The sequence below is a fragment of the Trichechus manatus genome, unplaced genomic scaffold (genome assembly GCF_000243295.1).
Source record: "Trichechus manatus latirostris isolate Lorelei unplaced genomic scaffold, TriManLat1.0 scaffold00088, whole genome shotgun sequence".
Lineage (NCBI taxonomy): Eukaryota > Metazoa > Chordata > Mammalia > Sirenia > Trichechidae > Trichechus > Trichechus manatus.
In genome coordinates, this window is record NW_004444024.1 from 5,613,621 (window position 1) to 5,629,742 (window position 16,122).

General features: G+C 36.4%; 1 protein-coding gene across 1 annotated transcript in view; it reads left to right on the forward strand.

The window, feature by feature from the left end:
• Positions 1-16,122, forward strand: part of UVRAG (UV radiation resistance associated) — a 363,460-nt gene that overhangs the window by 142,140 nt on the left and 205,198 nt on the right. The window contains exon 7 of the mRNA XM_004381978.3: positions 10,823-10,928. Within this exon, the coding sequence (XP_004382035.1) occupies positions 10,823-10,928 (106 nt within the window). The remainder of the gene's footprint in view (positions 1-10,822; positions 10,929-16,122) is intronic.

A 16,122-nucleotide genomic window follows, 5' to 3' on the forward strand; every position in this document is an offset into this window, starting at 1 on the left:
AGCAGAGCCCTGCTCTCTGACCTGCCGATTTTGGGTTCATCAGCCCCTCAGCTACGTGAATCAGGAGAAACCTTGCGGTCTTGCTTGCCGATCTTGAAATTCGTCGACCTTCATAGCCTGTGAGCGGGAGCCCTGCTCTCCGATCTGCCGATCTTGGGCTCGCCAGCTTCTGCAGCTGCGTGAATTGGGAGAAGCCTCTACCCTGATCCACAGACTTGGGACATTCTAGCCTCTACAATCGCGTGAGCTGTTCCCTTGATATAAATCCTTTTATATATTTATACACTTTACTGGTTTTGCTTCTGTAGAGAACCCAGCCTAAGACACTCTCAAACTTTGTCCTTCTGCAACATTTTTCTTGGCTAGGTCTTTTGCATTTCCATATCAAATTTAGAATCATCTTGTCAGTTTCTACAAAAAAAGCCTGCCAGGGTTTTGATCGGGTTTGCATTGTCTGTAGATCACTTTGGGGAGGCTTGATCTCTTAACAATACTGAGTTTTCCAATTTATGAATTGTATATGTCTCCACTTATTTAGCATTCTTTAATTCCTCTCAGCAGTGTTTTTGTAGTTTTCCATTTACAGGTCTTGCACATCTTTCGTTAGATTTATTCCTAGTTATTTGTTGATATTATATAGAAATACCAGTTGATTTTTGTATATTAACCTGGTATCTTGCAATCTTGCTAAATTTATTTATTAGTTCTCTCAGTTGATATATGGATATCTTTGGATTTTTCTATGTATACAGTCATATCTGTAAATAGACATTTTTACTTCTTTCCTATACTTACAGCTTTTACTTCTTTTTATTGCTTATTGTAATGGTTAGGCCCTCAAATACAGTGTTGAATAGAAGTGGTGAAAGTGGATATCTTTGCCTTGTTCTTGATCTTAAGTTTAATATTAGATGTAAATTTTTGTTTTTTAAGCCTTTATCCAATTGAGAAAGCTCCCATTTTCTCCTTCAGTTTTTAAAAATCATAAACAGGTATTGAATTTTACCATTTTTTTTTCACTTTTTGAAATAATGTGGTTTTTCCCCCTTTATTTATCATTAATTTTCAAATGTTAAGTCATCCTTGCATTTCTCAGATTAAACCCCACTTGATCAAAATGTATTATTTTTTCATACATTGCTAGATTTTATTTGATGATATTTTGTTCAGAATTTTTACATATATGTTCAAACCAGTTGCCATGGAGTTAATTCCAACTCATGGTAACTTCATGTGTTTCAGAGTAGAATTGCGCTAGACAGGGTTTCCATGGCTGTGACCTTTCAGAAGCAGATCACCAGGCCTTTCTTTTGAGGTACCTCTGAGGGGTTCGAACCATCAACCTTTTAGTTAGTAGCCTAGTACTGGACTGTTTGCACCACCCAGGAACTGGTCTGTGATTTTCTGTTGTAATGTTCTTGTCAGTTTGATGTCAGGGTTATGCTGGTTTCACAAAATGAATTGAAAAGTGTTTCCTCTTCTCTTCTCTGATAGGTTTCTGTAAGACTAGTATTATTTCTCACTTAAGTGTTGTTAGTATTTGCCAGTGAAGCCATCTGAGCCTAGGGTTTTTTTTCTTATTGTTGTAATTTAGATTAAGTTTACATTTCAAGTTAGTCTCCCATACAAAAACTTATACATACATTGTTATGTGACCCTAATTGCTTTCCTCATACTGTGACAGCACACTCCTCCTTTTCACTCCTGATTCCCCATGTTCATTCAACCATCTCCTAACCCTCTCTGCCTTCCAGTCTCACCCCCATACAGAAGCTGCCAGTTTAGTCTCTTGTATCTGCTTGAGCTAAGAGGCACACTTCTCACGAGTATCCTGTTATGTTCTACAGTCCAGTCCAATCCCTGTCTGAAGAGTTGGCCTTGGAAATTGTTTTAGTTCTGACCTGATAGAGAATCCGGGGGGCATGCTTACCAGGGTTCCTCCAGTCTCAGTCAGACCATTAAGTCTGGTCTTCTTACTAGAATTTGAGCTCTGCACCCCACCTTTGTCCCGCTCCGTCAGGGACTCTGCTGTGTTCCCTGTCAGGGCGGTCATTGGTGGTAGCTGGGCACCATCTAGTTCTTCTGGTCTCAGGCCAATGAAGTCTCTGGTTTATGTGGCCCTTTCTGTCTGTTGGGCTAATACTTGCCTTGTGTCTTTGGTGTTCTTAATTCTCCTTTACTCCAGGTGCTTGGGACCAATTGATGCATCTTAGATGGCCGCTTGCAAGCTTTTAAGACCCCAGATGCCACTCACCAAAGTAGGATGCAGAACATTTTCTTAATACGCTTTGTTATGCCAGTTGACCTAGATGTCTTCTGAAAGCATGGTCCCCAGACCCCTACCCCTGCTACTCTGTCCCTCAAAGTGTTTGATTGTATTCAGGAAACTTCTTAGCTTTGGTTTAACCCAGTTGTGCTGACTTCCCATGTAGTGTGTGCTGTCCTTCGCTTCACCTAAGATCAAATTTGTCTACTGTCTAGTTAGTGAATAACCCTCACCCTCCCTCCCCACCCTCATAACCATCAAAGAATGTTTTCTTCTGTGTTTAAACCTTTTCTTGAGTTCTTATAATAGTGATCTTATTTGTCCTTCTGTGTCCTTCTGTGACTGACTGAATTCACTCAGCATAATGTCCTCGAGATTCCTCCATGTTATGTTTCACGGCTTCATCATTGTTCTTTATTGTTGCGTAGTATTCCATTGTGTGTATATACCATAATTTGTTTATCCATTCGTCAGTTGATGGGTACCTAGGTTGTTTCCATCTTTTTGCTGTTGTGAACAGTGCTGCAGTGAACACGGGTGTGCATATATCTATTCGTGTGACGTGAGCTTAGGATTTTCTATGTGAGAAAGTTTTAAATTACAAATTTAATTTCTTTAACAGATAATGGCTGCTCAGTTTTCTGTTTCTTTTATTGTTAGTTTTGGAAACTTGTCATTTTAAAGTAATTTTATTATTTCATCTACACTGTTGAGTTTATTGATGTAAAGTTGTTCATAATTTCGCCTTAATTTACTTTAAATGTCTATAGCATCTATAATGATGTCTCCTCTTTCATTCTTGACATTGGTAATTTGTTTTCAGGCATCATTCTTTATCTCTTCTTCTCCCTCACTTTTCACATCTACATCATCCTTCCTGTCACTATTTTAATTTAGGACAATGCCATCTTTTCTAGGACTGCTGCAATAACTTCACACTGGTCTTTGTCTTTGCAGTTTTGTTTCATTGTTTCTCTTTGCAGTCTTGTTTCCTTTACCTTACTACAGAAAGAAAAATCTTTTTAAAAATGTAAATGTAATTAAATCATGCTCAGCTTAAAACTTTTAAATGATTTTGTAATGCCTACAGGATAGAAATCTAAGCTCTTTCATATGGAATAGAAAGCTAGTAATGATAAGATGGTTATTTCTGTCAGTATACTCTTTCCTTTTCCTATATTTTCTTTTTTTTTTATTTCTCCCATCAAGCCATAGGGAACTGCACTTTCTTTTTAGGTGTGCTGATTTGTCATTCTCTATCTTAAACTTGGAGCCCTGGTGGCACAGTGGTTAAGAGCCCAGCTGCAAACCAAAAAGTTGGCAGTTCGAACCCACCAGCCACTCCTTGGAAATTCTATGAGGCAGTTCTACATTGTCCTGTAGGGTCGCTATGAGTCGGAATCAACTTGACGGCATCAGGTTGGGTCTTAAACTTGAATGCAGCATAATAATTCTTTTTATTCAATGTACCATCATAGTCATAGCAATATGTAATCTCAGATCACCTTCTTTTAGCTGAGCTTCAATTTTACTGTTATCTCAAATCATATTAAGTCATAGGGATGCATCTATTTACTATAACCAGAATATTTATCAGATACAGCTATTTGACTCTTCCTTCCCATCAACAGTGATGATGGAAGTTTATCTCAGCTTGGGATGTTAGTGTTGGTGTTGACTAACCACCCAGATGATTAGATGATATGTGTTTCTTTCTTTAGAGAATCCTTTCCTAGTTTGCAAAATCAAGAAACCTTCCTCTGAAACTGGTCATCCAGTTTGGAGATAAAGCAGTTGTTTCTTTTCTTGTCAGTCCTTCACCTCCTCACCCCCAGGGGAATCAGGATGTACCACGTTATTTTTAAAAGCTTAGAAACTTCAAACTTATTCTCCTGTTGGGTTTGAAAAGGGAATGTTATTAGCTCTGTCCTGATGTAGCAAAGGCTCTGAAAGTCTATTTGGATAACACTGAAGATTGGAGGAAATGTGACTCTGTCTGTGTGTTTTAAGCCCCTAAGGTAAGATCAAAAAGCGTCTGGGGCAGTGAGAGCCAAATAGTTGAAGTCATACATTAATTATGGTCATGAATCATTTTTATTTTTAAAGCCTTTACCATTTGACAAGGTTGTTTGCATAGTACCAGTGAGTTTTAGGCAGCATTTTCCCCCTTTTAAAGCAACAGGCTATTTTGTTGATTTCTCCTTTTGGCTGGTAATGCCTATCATTATTAGAATTCTGATACCATTTTTAATAAAACATGCTTGTTTTCCTACCTGAATGAGTGGTCTTTATGTGATTTTTGTTTTGAATATAATATTTTAAAGTTACAAATATAGAAATATAGAAAATTATCACATTGATATTTCAATTAATCTCTTATTGATATAATTGAAAAATATTAACTCTTGGGGACTATGCTTTTATATTCAGTCATTAGTAGACTTTCAGTCAGCAAATATTTATTGATTGCCCCTTTTGTGTCAAATTCTATGCTAAGAACTAGCAATATGTATGAAAATATGAGATTTTTTTTTTCCCTCGGAAAAATGTAATGAAGGAATGGACAAGGAAATAAACATTTGCTGTAAAATGTGATTCTGTAATATTTGTTATGGTGTTATATACAAGATAGAGCAGATTTCCAGAGAAAGGGTGCCTCTACCTGTCTGGGATAGTCAAGGAAAGCCTTTGAAGAAGAGGCTATGCCTGAATCACCTCTTAATGAGAGTAGGAGTTTCCTGATCTGTTAAGGGGCTGAGAGAACTTGTAGGCAGATGGAACAGTTTGTACAAAATTATGGAAGCGAGACATAGCATAATATATTTGGAGAATCACCAGTAGTTTAGTATTGCTGGAGTTGAAGATGCAAGGTAAGAAATATCAGAAAATGAGGCTGGATATGTAGACAGGGACCGGATTCACAAAGGACCTTTCCTTGTTTTAAAATTCCTTTAGAGTCACCTTTGGCTAAGAGAGTATTACTATTAATGTAGATGGAACATGTGTGCGCGCGCACACACACACGCGCACACACACACACACAGAGCAAGAGGAGTAGGATAGGGTGTAATCTCTTCTGCTGGATTCCTTTGGAGCCCAGAGAAAGTTGTTGAGTATCTGATCTCATAACCAAACTGTCTATGAGAGTTGCTCCGTTTTAGAGATGATCTAAGAAATCCCAAGTAACTATGAGGCAATTTCCTAAAGTGCAGGATATGTCATGAATATTTTTAGTGTGTAGCCCTGGTAGTGTAGTGGTTAAGTGCTCGGCTCCTAAATGAAAGGTCGACAGTTTAAACCTACCAACCGCTCTGTGGGAGAAAGAGGTAGCAGTCTGCTTCTGTAAAGATTTACAGCCTGTAGGGTAGTTCTGTTCTGCCCCATGAGTCGGAATCGACTTGATGGCAGTGGGTTTGGTTTTTTGGTTTAGTGTCATAATAACAACTTTGTTGGTAGAAGTCTTGACTCCATCAAATCCCTAATAAAGTTTAACCTTTCAATATATGGGGGAAGGATTGATATATCAGGTTAGGATTGATAAATGATTTTTAAAAACAGTTTAAAATTTACATACAGTGAAATGCAAAGGTCTGAAGTGTAAATTCTCTGAGTTTTGGTAAGTGTATTCCTCACCTCAATCAAGATATAAAACATTTCCATTACCTGAGAAAATTTCCTCATTCCTCTTACTCCCTACCAGTAAACCCCACCTCACATATTAGTTTTTTTTATTATTGTACTTTATATGAAGGTTTACAGAACAAACTAGCTTCTCATTGAACAATTAGTACACATACTGTTTTTGACATTGATTACCAACCCCATGACATGTCAACACTCTCCCCTTCCTCGACCTTGGGTTCCCTATTACCAGCTTTCCTCTCCCCTCCTGCCTTCTAGTCCTTGCCCCTGGGCTGGTGTACCCCTTTAGTCTCGTTTTGTTTTATGGGCCTGTCTAATCTTTGACTGAAGGGTGAACCTCAGGAGTGACTTCATTACTGAGCTAAAAGGGTGTCTGGGGGCCATACTCTCGGGGTTTCTCTAGTCTCTGTCAGACCAGTAAGTCTGGTTTGTTTGTTTGTTTTAATGAGTTAGAATTTTGTTCTACATTTTTTTTTCTCCAACTCTGAGACCCTCTATTGTGATCCCTGTCAGAGCAGTCTGTGGCGGTAGCCAGGCACCATCTAGTTGTGCTGGACTCAGTCTGGTGGAGGCTATAGTACTTGTGGTCTGTTAGTCATTTGGACTAACCTTTTCCTTGTGTCTTTGGTTTTCTTCGTTCCCCTTTTTCCAGACGGGATAAGACCAGTGGAGTATCTTAGATGGCCACTCAGAAGCTTTTAAGACCCCAGACGCTACTCACCAAAGTAGAATATAGAACATTTTCTTTATAAACTGTGTTATACCAACTGAGCTAGATAGTTCCCACAGCCCTCAGCCCAGTAATTCAGTCTCTCAGAGGGTTTGGAAGTGTCTATGGAGCTTCCGTGACCTTTCCAGATTTCTATTACCATATATTGTTTTTTTACCCGATCTTGATCATTGTATAAATGGAATCATACGGTATGTACTTTTTTGTTTCTGGCTTTTTTCGCTCAACGTATTTTTGATATTCATATTGTTGAGTGTATCAGTAGTGCATTCCCTTTTATTTAAGTAGAATTTCATTGTATGAGCATACCACAATTGGTTTATTAATTTTCCTGTTTAATGGACATTTAGGTTGTTTTCTATGAATGTTCTTATACAAATCTTTTTGTGGACATAATGTTTTCATTTTTTTGGGTAAATGCTTAAGAGTAGAATTGCTGGGTCACAGGCTAGATGCATGTTTAACTTTTGTGAGAAACAGTTTTCTAGAATGGTAGTAGTATTTTATAATTTTGCCAACAATGTCTGCAAGTTCTAGTTTGTCCACATTCTTGCCAGCATTTGGTGTTGTCATTTTAATTTTAGCTACACTAGGGTCCCTATGAGTCAGAATCAACTCAGCGGGCACACAAGAACAACAGGAAGTGTGACGTGATATCATTGTGATTTTAATTTGCATTTTTCTAATGCCTAAGGTGTTGAGCACCTTTTCGTATGCTTATTGGCCATTCTTATATCTCCTTTTGTGAAATGTTTGTTTCACTCTTTTGCCCATTTCCTAATTGGGTTATTGTCTTTTTTTGATATTGATTTGTAAGAGTTCTTTATATATTTTTGGACACAACTCCTTTGTCAGGTAGATGTGTTGCAAATATTTTCTCCCAGTCAGTGGACTGGTTTTTCATTTTCTTAATGACATCTTTAGATGAACGGATGTTGGAAATTTTGACAAAGTCCAGTTTAACATTTAAAAATTTATGGATAGTGTTTTTTGTGTCTTCTCTTAGAAATCCTTGCCTACCCCAGGACTTCAAGATATTCTTATATGTTTTCTTCTAGAAGTTTTACGACTTTTGCTTTTATGTTTAGGTCTGTAATCCCTCTCAAACTGATATTTTGTGTGTTCTGTGAGGTAGAAGATGAGGTTCATCTTTTCCCCTATGTTTATTAGTTGCTTCAGCACTATTTGTTTAAAATACTTTCTTTTCCCCATTGATTTGCTTTGATTCCCTTGTCAAAATCAATGAGCCATATATGTCTGTCTATTTCTATACTCTTTATTCTTTTTCATTGATCTATTTGTCAGTTTTTATGCCAGTACCTCATTGCTTTGATAACATAGCTTTTTAGAAAATCTATCAGATTTGAAGATTGTTTTGTCTCTTCTAGATTCCTTGCTTTTCTATATAAATTATAATATCAACTTGCAAATTTCTAAAAAAAAAAAAAGCCTGTTGGGACTTCGATTGGGATTTCACAAGTACAGTAGTCCCCCCTTATTGACGGTTTTGATTTCCACAGTCTCAGTTACCCACGGTTGACTGTGATCTGAAAACTTCCAATTACAGTGTTCTTCCAAAAGACTTCCACAAAAAAACCTTTAACTATCGAGGATCCCCAACCATCAACATCACCGTGACTCAGTAATCATCAGAAGGGCTTTGGTAGCCTAACACTATATTATATTAACTACATCATTCACCTCACTTCATCTCATCATGTAGGCATTTTATCATTTCACATCATTATCATAAGAAGAAACGTGGGTACAGTAGAAGAAGATATTTTGAGAGAGACCACATTCATATAACTTTTATTACTGTATATTGTTGTAGTTATTCTATTTTATTATTATTGTTGTTAATCTCCTGTAGTTGTTAGGCTCTGTCGAGTTGGTTCCAGCTCATAGTGACCCTGGGTACAACAGAACGAAACACTACCCGGTCCTGTGCCATCCTCATGATCATTGTTATGCTTGAGCCTACTGTTGCAGCCACTGTGTCAATCCATCTCGTTGAGTGTCTTCTTCTTTTTTCGCTGACCCTCCACTTTACCAAGCATCATGTCCTTCTTTTGGGACTGATCCCTCCTGATAGCATGTCCAAAGTATGTGAGATGAAGTCTCACCAGCCACGCTTCTAAGGAGCATTCTGGCTGTACTTCTTCTAAGGCAGATTTGTTCATTCTTCTGGCAGTCCATGGTATATTCAATATTCTTTGCCAGCACCATAATTGGCATCAAGTCTTCTTTGGTCTTCCTTATTTATTGTCCGGTTTTCACATGTACACCTTAGTCCTTAAAGTGACATATTTGGTTTATAAATTAAACTTTATCATAGTTATGTATGTGTAGGAAAAAACATAGTATATATAGGGTTCAGTACTATCTGCAGTTTCAGGCATCCACTGGGAATCTTGGATACGTTCCATGGATAAGGGTGGACTACTGTATTGATCTATTTGGGAAACATTGACATCTTAACAGTACTTAATCTTCGAGGCCCTGTACGTGATTTTTTTTTTTTTTTTTTTTCATTTATTTTGCTCTTCTTTACTTTATCTCAGCAGTGTTTTATAGTTTCAGTGTCAGGTCTTGTATCTTTTATTCAGTTTATTCCTAAGTACTTTGTTTTTTGATGACTACCATAAAAGTTGTTGTTTTTTAAATTTCATATTTCAGGTGCTTGTGACTAGTATATAGAAATATAATTGATTTTTGTATATTGACTGTGTATCTTATAAAGCCAAAAAACCAAACCTGTTGCCATCAAAATTCACTGATTAGTTCTGGTAGTTGTTTTATAGATGCCTGTGATTTCCTACATGAAAATCATGTCATCTGCAGATAAAGACAGCTTTGCCATTTTTTGATATGTAACTGTATAAGAAAAATATGAGTCATATTTAAAAACACAAAGACTAAAAAATCCATAACTAAAGCAAAAAAGAAAAATAGGTGTAAATTTTTTCAATGTTCCTTAAAGGATCCTCGCTTAGAATTTAGTTGTTGTTTAGACCCTGGTCCAGAACTTTAGTGCTTCTCTGCTTTGTCTTTTGTATCATCTTTTTGTTTTTTCTTATATGTTCCAGAGTGCCAGCTGCTTTAATTCAATCTTCCAAACTGGGATTATTGTGAATTCTTTTTTCTTTATGGATACCTAGAAGTAATATTCAGCCTTGACAGCAGTGATGCTCTCTGGGTGACCTTAGCAACCCACTTGATTTTCCTGGGTCTATTTCCATATCTCTAAAATGGTAGAATTCAGCCACATTATGTCTGAGGTCTCTTCCAGACTCCTCAGAGTTCCTTATCTTAGCTCTTGTCATGGATTGAATTGTGTCCCCTCAAAATATCTGTCAACTTGGCTAGGCCATGATTCCCAGTATCATATGATTGCCTACCATTTTGTCATCTGATGTGATTTTCGTTATCTGTTGTAAATTCTATCCCTGTGATATTAATGAGATGGGATTAGTGGCAGTTATTTTAATGAGGCAAGACTCAATATACAAGATTAGATTGTGTTTTAAACCAGTCTCTTTTGAGATATAAAAGAAAGAAACGAGCAGAGAGACATGGGGACCTCATACCACCAAGCCAGTAGTGCCAGGAGAAGAGCATGTCCTTTGGACCCAGGGTCCCTGTGCTTAGAAGCTACTAGTCCAGGGGAAGGTTGATGACAAGGACCTTCCTCCAGAGCCGACAGAGAGAGAAAGGCTTCCCCTGAAGCTGATGCCCTGAATTTGGACTTCTGGCCTACTAGACTATGAGAAAATAAATTTCTCTTTGTTAAAGCCATCCACTTATGATATTTCTGTTATAGCAGCACTAGATTACTAACATAGCTCTCGATATATCGGAGACAGGCAGGCAGGTATAGGAAGATTGTTTTTAGAATATATTGTAATTCTTGTTATTTCATTATAAATATGCTAGAGAACTGAGAAACAATCAGTTTGAGTTCATTATTAATTCTGTTTATTCTGAAAAGTTTGTCCTAATTTTGTTCCCTGTTTTTTTGTCTTCTCTAAGAAATGCTTGCCTACCCCAAGATTGCAAGATATTCTTTTATGTTTTTTTCTTAATGTTTTATGACTAGCTTTTATGTTTAGATTTGTCCTAATTTTGTGGCCTTGTGTTGGGAGTTTAGTTCACTTAAATTTTTCTACAACTTTTATTTCTAGGCTTCATAGAGCCCAATGTGCAATTAAACAGACTCAGGTAACTGTTCAGAAAATTGGGAAGGAAATTGAAGAAAAGCTAAGACTCACATCTACAAGCAATGAGCTGGTAGGTTTTTTGTTTGTTTGTTTGTTTTTAATATATATGTTTACCTGTTTAAACTTCATGACTTCTAAAGGGGAGCATCGTATTCTTCTTGGATTAATTTTTTTTTTCTTAATAATGTTTCATTGAGACTTCTTTTGGCATTTAAATGTTGGAAATAAGCTTTCCCATCTGCTGATAATGTAACATACAAAGTGCCTGCCTTATGAAACTTTAGATTACATAGAATTACTTAGAAGATAATTAACAGGCTATTATGTTAATGTCTTATAAATATGAACTCTAAACATGAACTGTATAGTGAATGAAAAATAGCTGCCGAAAGAAGAAAAAATAAACTATAGGGACTAATCTACTTTTGAAAGGTGAATTTAAAAATTGTTTGGATTGAGCATAATAGGCTGGTTTATGAACAGTGTTCTCTTTTGGGAAAGACTCTTTAATGAGGCATTTCCAGAGAAACAGAAATCCCAATTCAAATGGACACATTTAACATATAAATAAAATTTTGGATTGCTTTATACTCTTCCTAGTAGAGAAAAAAGTATTAACTTTAGAGTGAAGATTATGCCTTTGAAAACAGAATAGTGAGTATAACTAATAAAGTGAGCTTTGCTCAGAATGAAGCCACATAACTATGGATAGCTTTTGATGAAATTTCTGCTGTGGATTATGTTATGTAAGAATAAAATTCAAATCCTAGATAAATTTTTGAAAAGTGTTTGTTGCATAAACTCATTATCACAGGTAGGCAGTACTGTCCAGTTGTCATTCACAGTGCTATCAACTTGGCAGAGGGCCTTTTACATCCCAAAACAAAGGCTCCTTGTTACTTTGAGAATTTGCCCAAGATAATTTAACAGAAGAGCTATAGAAAAGCCCAATCCAATTAACCCACACAGGTTTCTCTGTCATGGAATTTGAAATTAATGGATGATAATGTGTTAGTTTGAATTATATAAAATAGTTGATTTTGACCTGCAAATGACGATTTCATAGTGTTCAATCTAATATGTAAAATCACTAGTACTGTACCTGGCACATAGCAGACATACAAAATATAGTAGCTACAATGACTATAGTGGTAATACTTAGTATTTCCTTGCCTTTGGAAAATCTTCCATTTTGAAGAAGCTTCTAAACCACCTTTCGTTTTGAGGTAGGCCTAATAAAATACCAAATTCCAGACCATAAATATATTTGAGGGGGAGAAAAAACAGCTAATTTTAATTTTTTTCTGTACTGTACAAAAGTGCCACATTTGGGGAACCTTTGTTTGGGGAGAAATTGCTAGGTTTTATTTTTCTTATTTTCCTCTCCCAAGGCAAGACTGGGAAATTACTTATTTCATTAAAAGACAGCATATGCTTTGTCTCAGTATGAAAAAATGTGTTTAATCCTTTTTTTTTTTAAATGTAAGTGGTGACACACAGAGCAAGGTGATAGAATGTATAAGTTTAAAGAGGTCAGGTTCAGAGGTTCACAGTATTTTTTTATGCTGCCTGGTCAACATAGAAGAAAAGGATCAGATTTTTGAACTAAAAGTGAACCTACAAATTTTCTAGTTCTCTAATCACCCCCTTTAAAATCATCAACCCTCTCAGTACAGCTTGTCCCCTTCTCTGCTTTATTTTTCTCCATGGTATTTATTACCATTTAACATATATATATATATATGTATACACACACACACACACACACGCTATATCCATACATATATATATAAATAAAACACATTTTACGTATTTGTCTTTTTAAACTCTATGCGGGAAAAGATTATCTTTTCTTCCCCCCACTACCTAGAAGAGTGTTTGACACATAGTAGGTGCTGAGTAAATATCTGTCAACTTTAAGAATTAATCTTGTATAATCTGGTGGTGCAGTGGTTTGGCACTTGGCTGCTAACTGAAAGGATGGCCATTCAAACCCACCACCGCTCCATGGGAGAAAGATATGGCAGTCTGTTTCAGTAAAGATTACAGCCTTGAAAACCCTATAGGGCAGTTCTGCTCTGTCCTGTAGGGTCTCTATGAGTTGAAATCAACACAAAGGCACTGGGTTTTGGTTTGGTTAATCTCCTCTTATAAAAGGCCAGGAAAATGAGGCTTGAAGAAGTAAAGCAACTTGCCCAGGATCATTTGACAAATAGAAACAGAAGTTTTAGTTTACTTGTTTCCTTTCAAGGAATGATGTTAAGGTGTATCTCTGGCAAATTAGAAACCTTTACTGTTATCTCTTTTCTTTGGTTCCTTTCCAAATTGGCCCAAGGCCTTCATCCTCCAACCCAAGTGTTTTCAATATATAAGAATTAATTTTAATTTTAGCCTAAGTAAAAATACAGTCAGAAGGTATATTTGATACTGAAAAAAATCAAATTACCTTCTAAGACCACATGTAGTAATTAACTCTGTTTAAAGAAATGGGGTTCATACTTGATGACTTTCAAAGATTTGACATCTCACATGATATCAATGGCCAGTATTTTTTTTGGCATTGAATTATATTTTGAAGTTTCTGCTGTTGTCATCTTGAATTTTTACCTACACATTTTGGATTTTGTCAAATGCTTTTGATCTATCTGTTAAGATAATGATGTATTTTTTCTTCTGTTATTATGGTGAAATACATTGATTGATTTTTGAAAGTTAGTCCAACCTTGGACCCTGGGGAAAACCTCACTTGGTTATGATGAATTATTCTTTTTATGTATGTTGCTGGGTTAATTTGCTAAAACATCTTAAAGGATTTTTGCATCTGTGTTCATGAGGAATATTGGTCTGTAGTTTTCTTGTAGCCTCTTTGTCTGGTTTTGCTGTCTGAGTAATGCTGGACTCACCTAGTGAGTTGGAAAGTGTTTCCTCCTATTTTCTGGAAGAATTTGTGTAGAATTTGATTTTTTTTTTTTTTTTTCCCTAAAATATTTGGTAGAATTCACCAGTGAAGCCATCTGGGCCAGAGTGTTCTTCGTGGGAAGGGTTTGAACTAGGAATTCAATTTCTTTAACAGTTACAGGGTTATTCAAGTTACCTATTTCTTGAGTGAGCCTTGGTAGCTTGTGTCCGTCAAGGAATTTGTCCATCTCATTTAAGTGGTCAGTATTTGTTTTAGCCATTCTAATGGGTATATAGTGGTATCTCCTTTTGGTTCTAAGTTGTGTTTCTATGATGACTCATGCTGTTGAGCATTTTTTCATATCTTTATTGGCCATTCATGTAATTTTTAAGAAGTGTCAGTTCAAATCTTTTTGCCCATTTTTTTATATATAAAATTTTTAATTTTAGATGTACAGAAAACTTGCAGAGATAGCTCCCATGTGTTTTTCATAACAGTTTCCCCTAATGTTAACATCTTTTATAACTGGTGCATTTGTCAAAACTAAGAAATTACCATTGATACATTACAATTAACTAAACGCTTTATTCAAGTTTCACCAATTTTTCTTTTTAAATGAACTTTTTATTTTAGAACAATATTAGATTTATAGAATTATTGCAAAGATAGTACAGAGTTCCCATATACCCAACATCCAGTTTTCCCATTATTAACATCTTACATTGTTGTTAGGTGCTATCAAGTTGGTTCTGACTCATAGAGACCCTGTGTACAACAGAACGAAACACTGCCCAGTTCTCCGCCATCCTCACAATCATTGCTTTGCTTGAGCCCATTGTTGCAGCCATTGTGATAGTCCATCTCGTTTATAGTAGTCCGGTAAAATTAGTTGGTCAGTGTTCCTTTTTTCTACTCCATCTTGACCAGAAGCAGAAGTCTCCTGGATCTTTTTTTTAATAAATAATTTATTTAGAAGCAATTTGTATAACATAAAATTAACTGTTTTAAAGTAAACAATTCGGTGGCATTTAGTACATTCACAATGTTGTACAGCCACCACCTCTCTCTAGTTTCAGAATGTTTCCATTACTCCAAAGTAAAACTCCTTACCCTACTCATTAAGCAGTTTCTCTCCATTCTCTCCTTCCCCCATTCTCTGGCAACCATCAGTCTGTCTCCTGTCTGTATGGTTTTATCATTTTATATAGATGACTCATATAATATGTATCCTTTTGTGTCAGGCTTCTTTCACTTAGTATAATACTTTGGAGGTTCACCCTCATTGTAGCATGTATCAGTACTTCATTCTTTTTATGACTGATTAACACTCTGTTATTTATACACACATACACATATATACACACACACATATATACACATTTTGTTTATCCGTTCGTCTGTTGATGAACATTTGAGCTATTTCCACCTTTTAGCTACTGTGAATAGTGCTGCTATGAGCATTTATGTACATATACTTGTTTGAGTACCTTTTCAGTTATTTTGGATATATACCTAGGAGTGTAATTGCTGGGTCATATAGTAATTCTGGGGGCATAGTGGTTAAGAGCTCATCTGCTAACCAGAAGGTTAGCATTCCAAGTCCACCCGCTGCTCCTTGGAAACCCTGTGGGGCGGTTCTTCTCTGTCTTATAGGGTCACTATGAGTCGGAATTGACTCGACGGCAATGGGTAATGGGTATGGCAACTCTTGTGTTTAACTTTTTTTTTTAACTTGATTTCATCCTACTGAGAGGAAATGATTTTAGGCTTTACTTGTTGCTATCCAAGAGTCATACGCACCCCTACCCTCAGTGCACACGCACACACATGCACGCGCGCACGCACACACACACACACACACACCCCGGCACACACACACACGGTTCTTCTTTGTGAAGAATCTTGATTTCTTCACATTCTGGTTTTCTGATAGCCATGTACCTTAGGAGAGCCCTGGGAGGTGATAGGGGAATAAAGCTTAATTCATCTAAATGAATCATGGTAATTCCATTCTTGCCAGTGAATGATTTTATAATGGTCATATGGTACAATTCTAGCAAAAGTGACATAAAGCGGATTTATTGGGGACTTTTGGGAAAGAGTTATCTCACTTTTAAAATCAGATGAATTAGAGAAAACAGTTCGTCCTTCTGCCTTTGGAGTTTGTAGTGATGCTAGAAGGTATTTCAGCCATTTAAACAATGAGTGTCAAGGCTGACAAGTGTCAACACACTGAGGAAGCCAGCAGAAAGATGGAAAACTATGCATTCTTTTTTTTTTTTTTTTAATATTTTATTGTACTTCAGGTGAAGGCTTACAGAACAGATAGTTTCTCATGTAACAGTAACACACATGCTGTTTTATG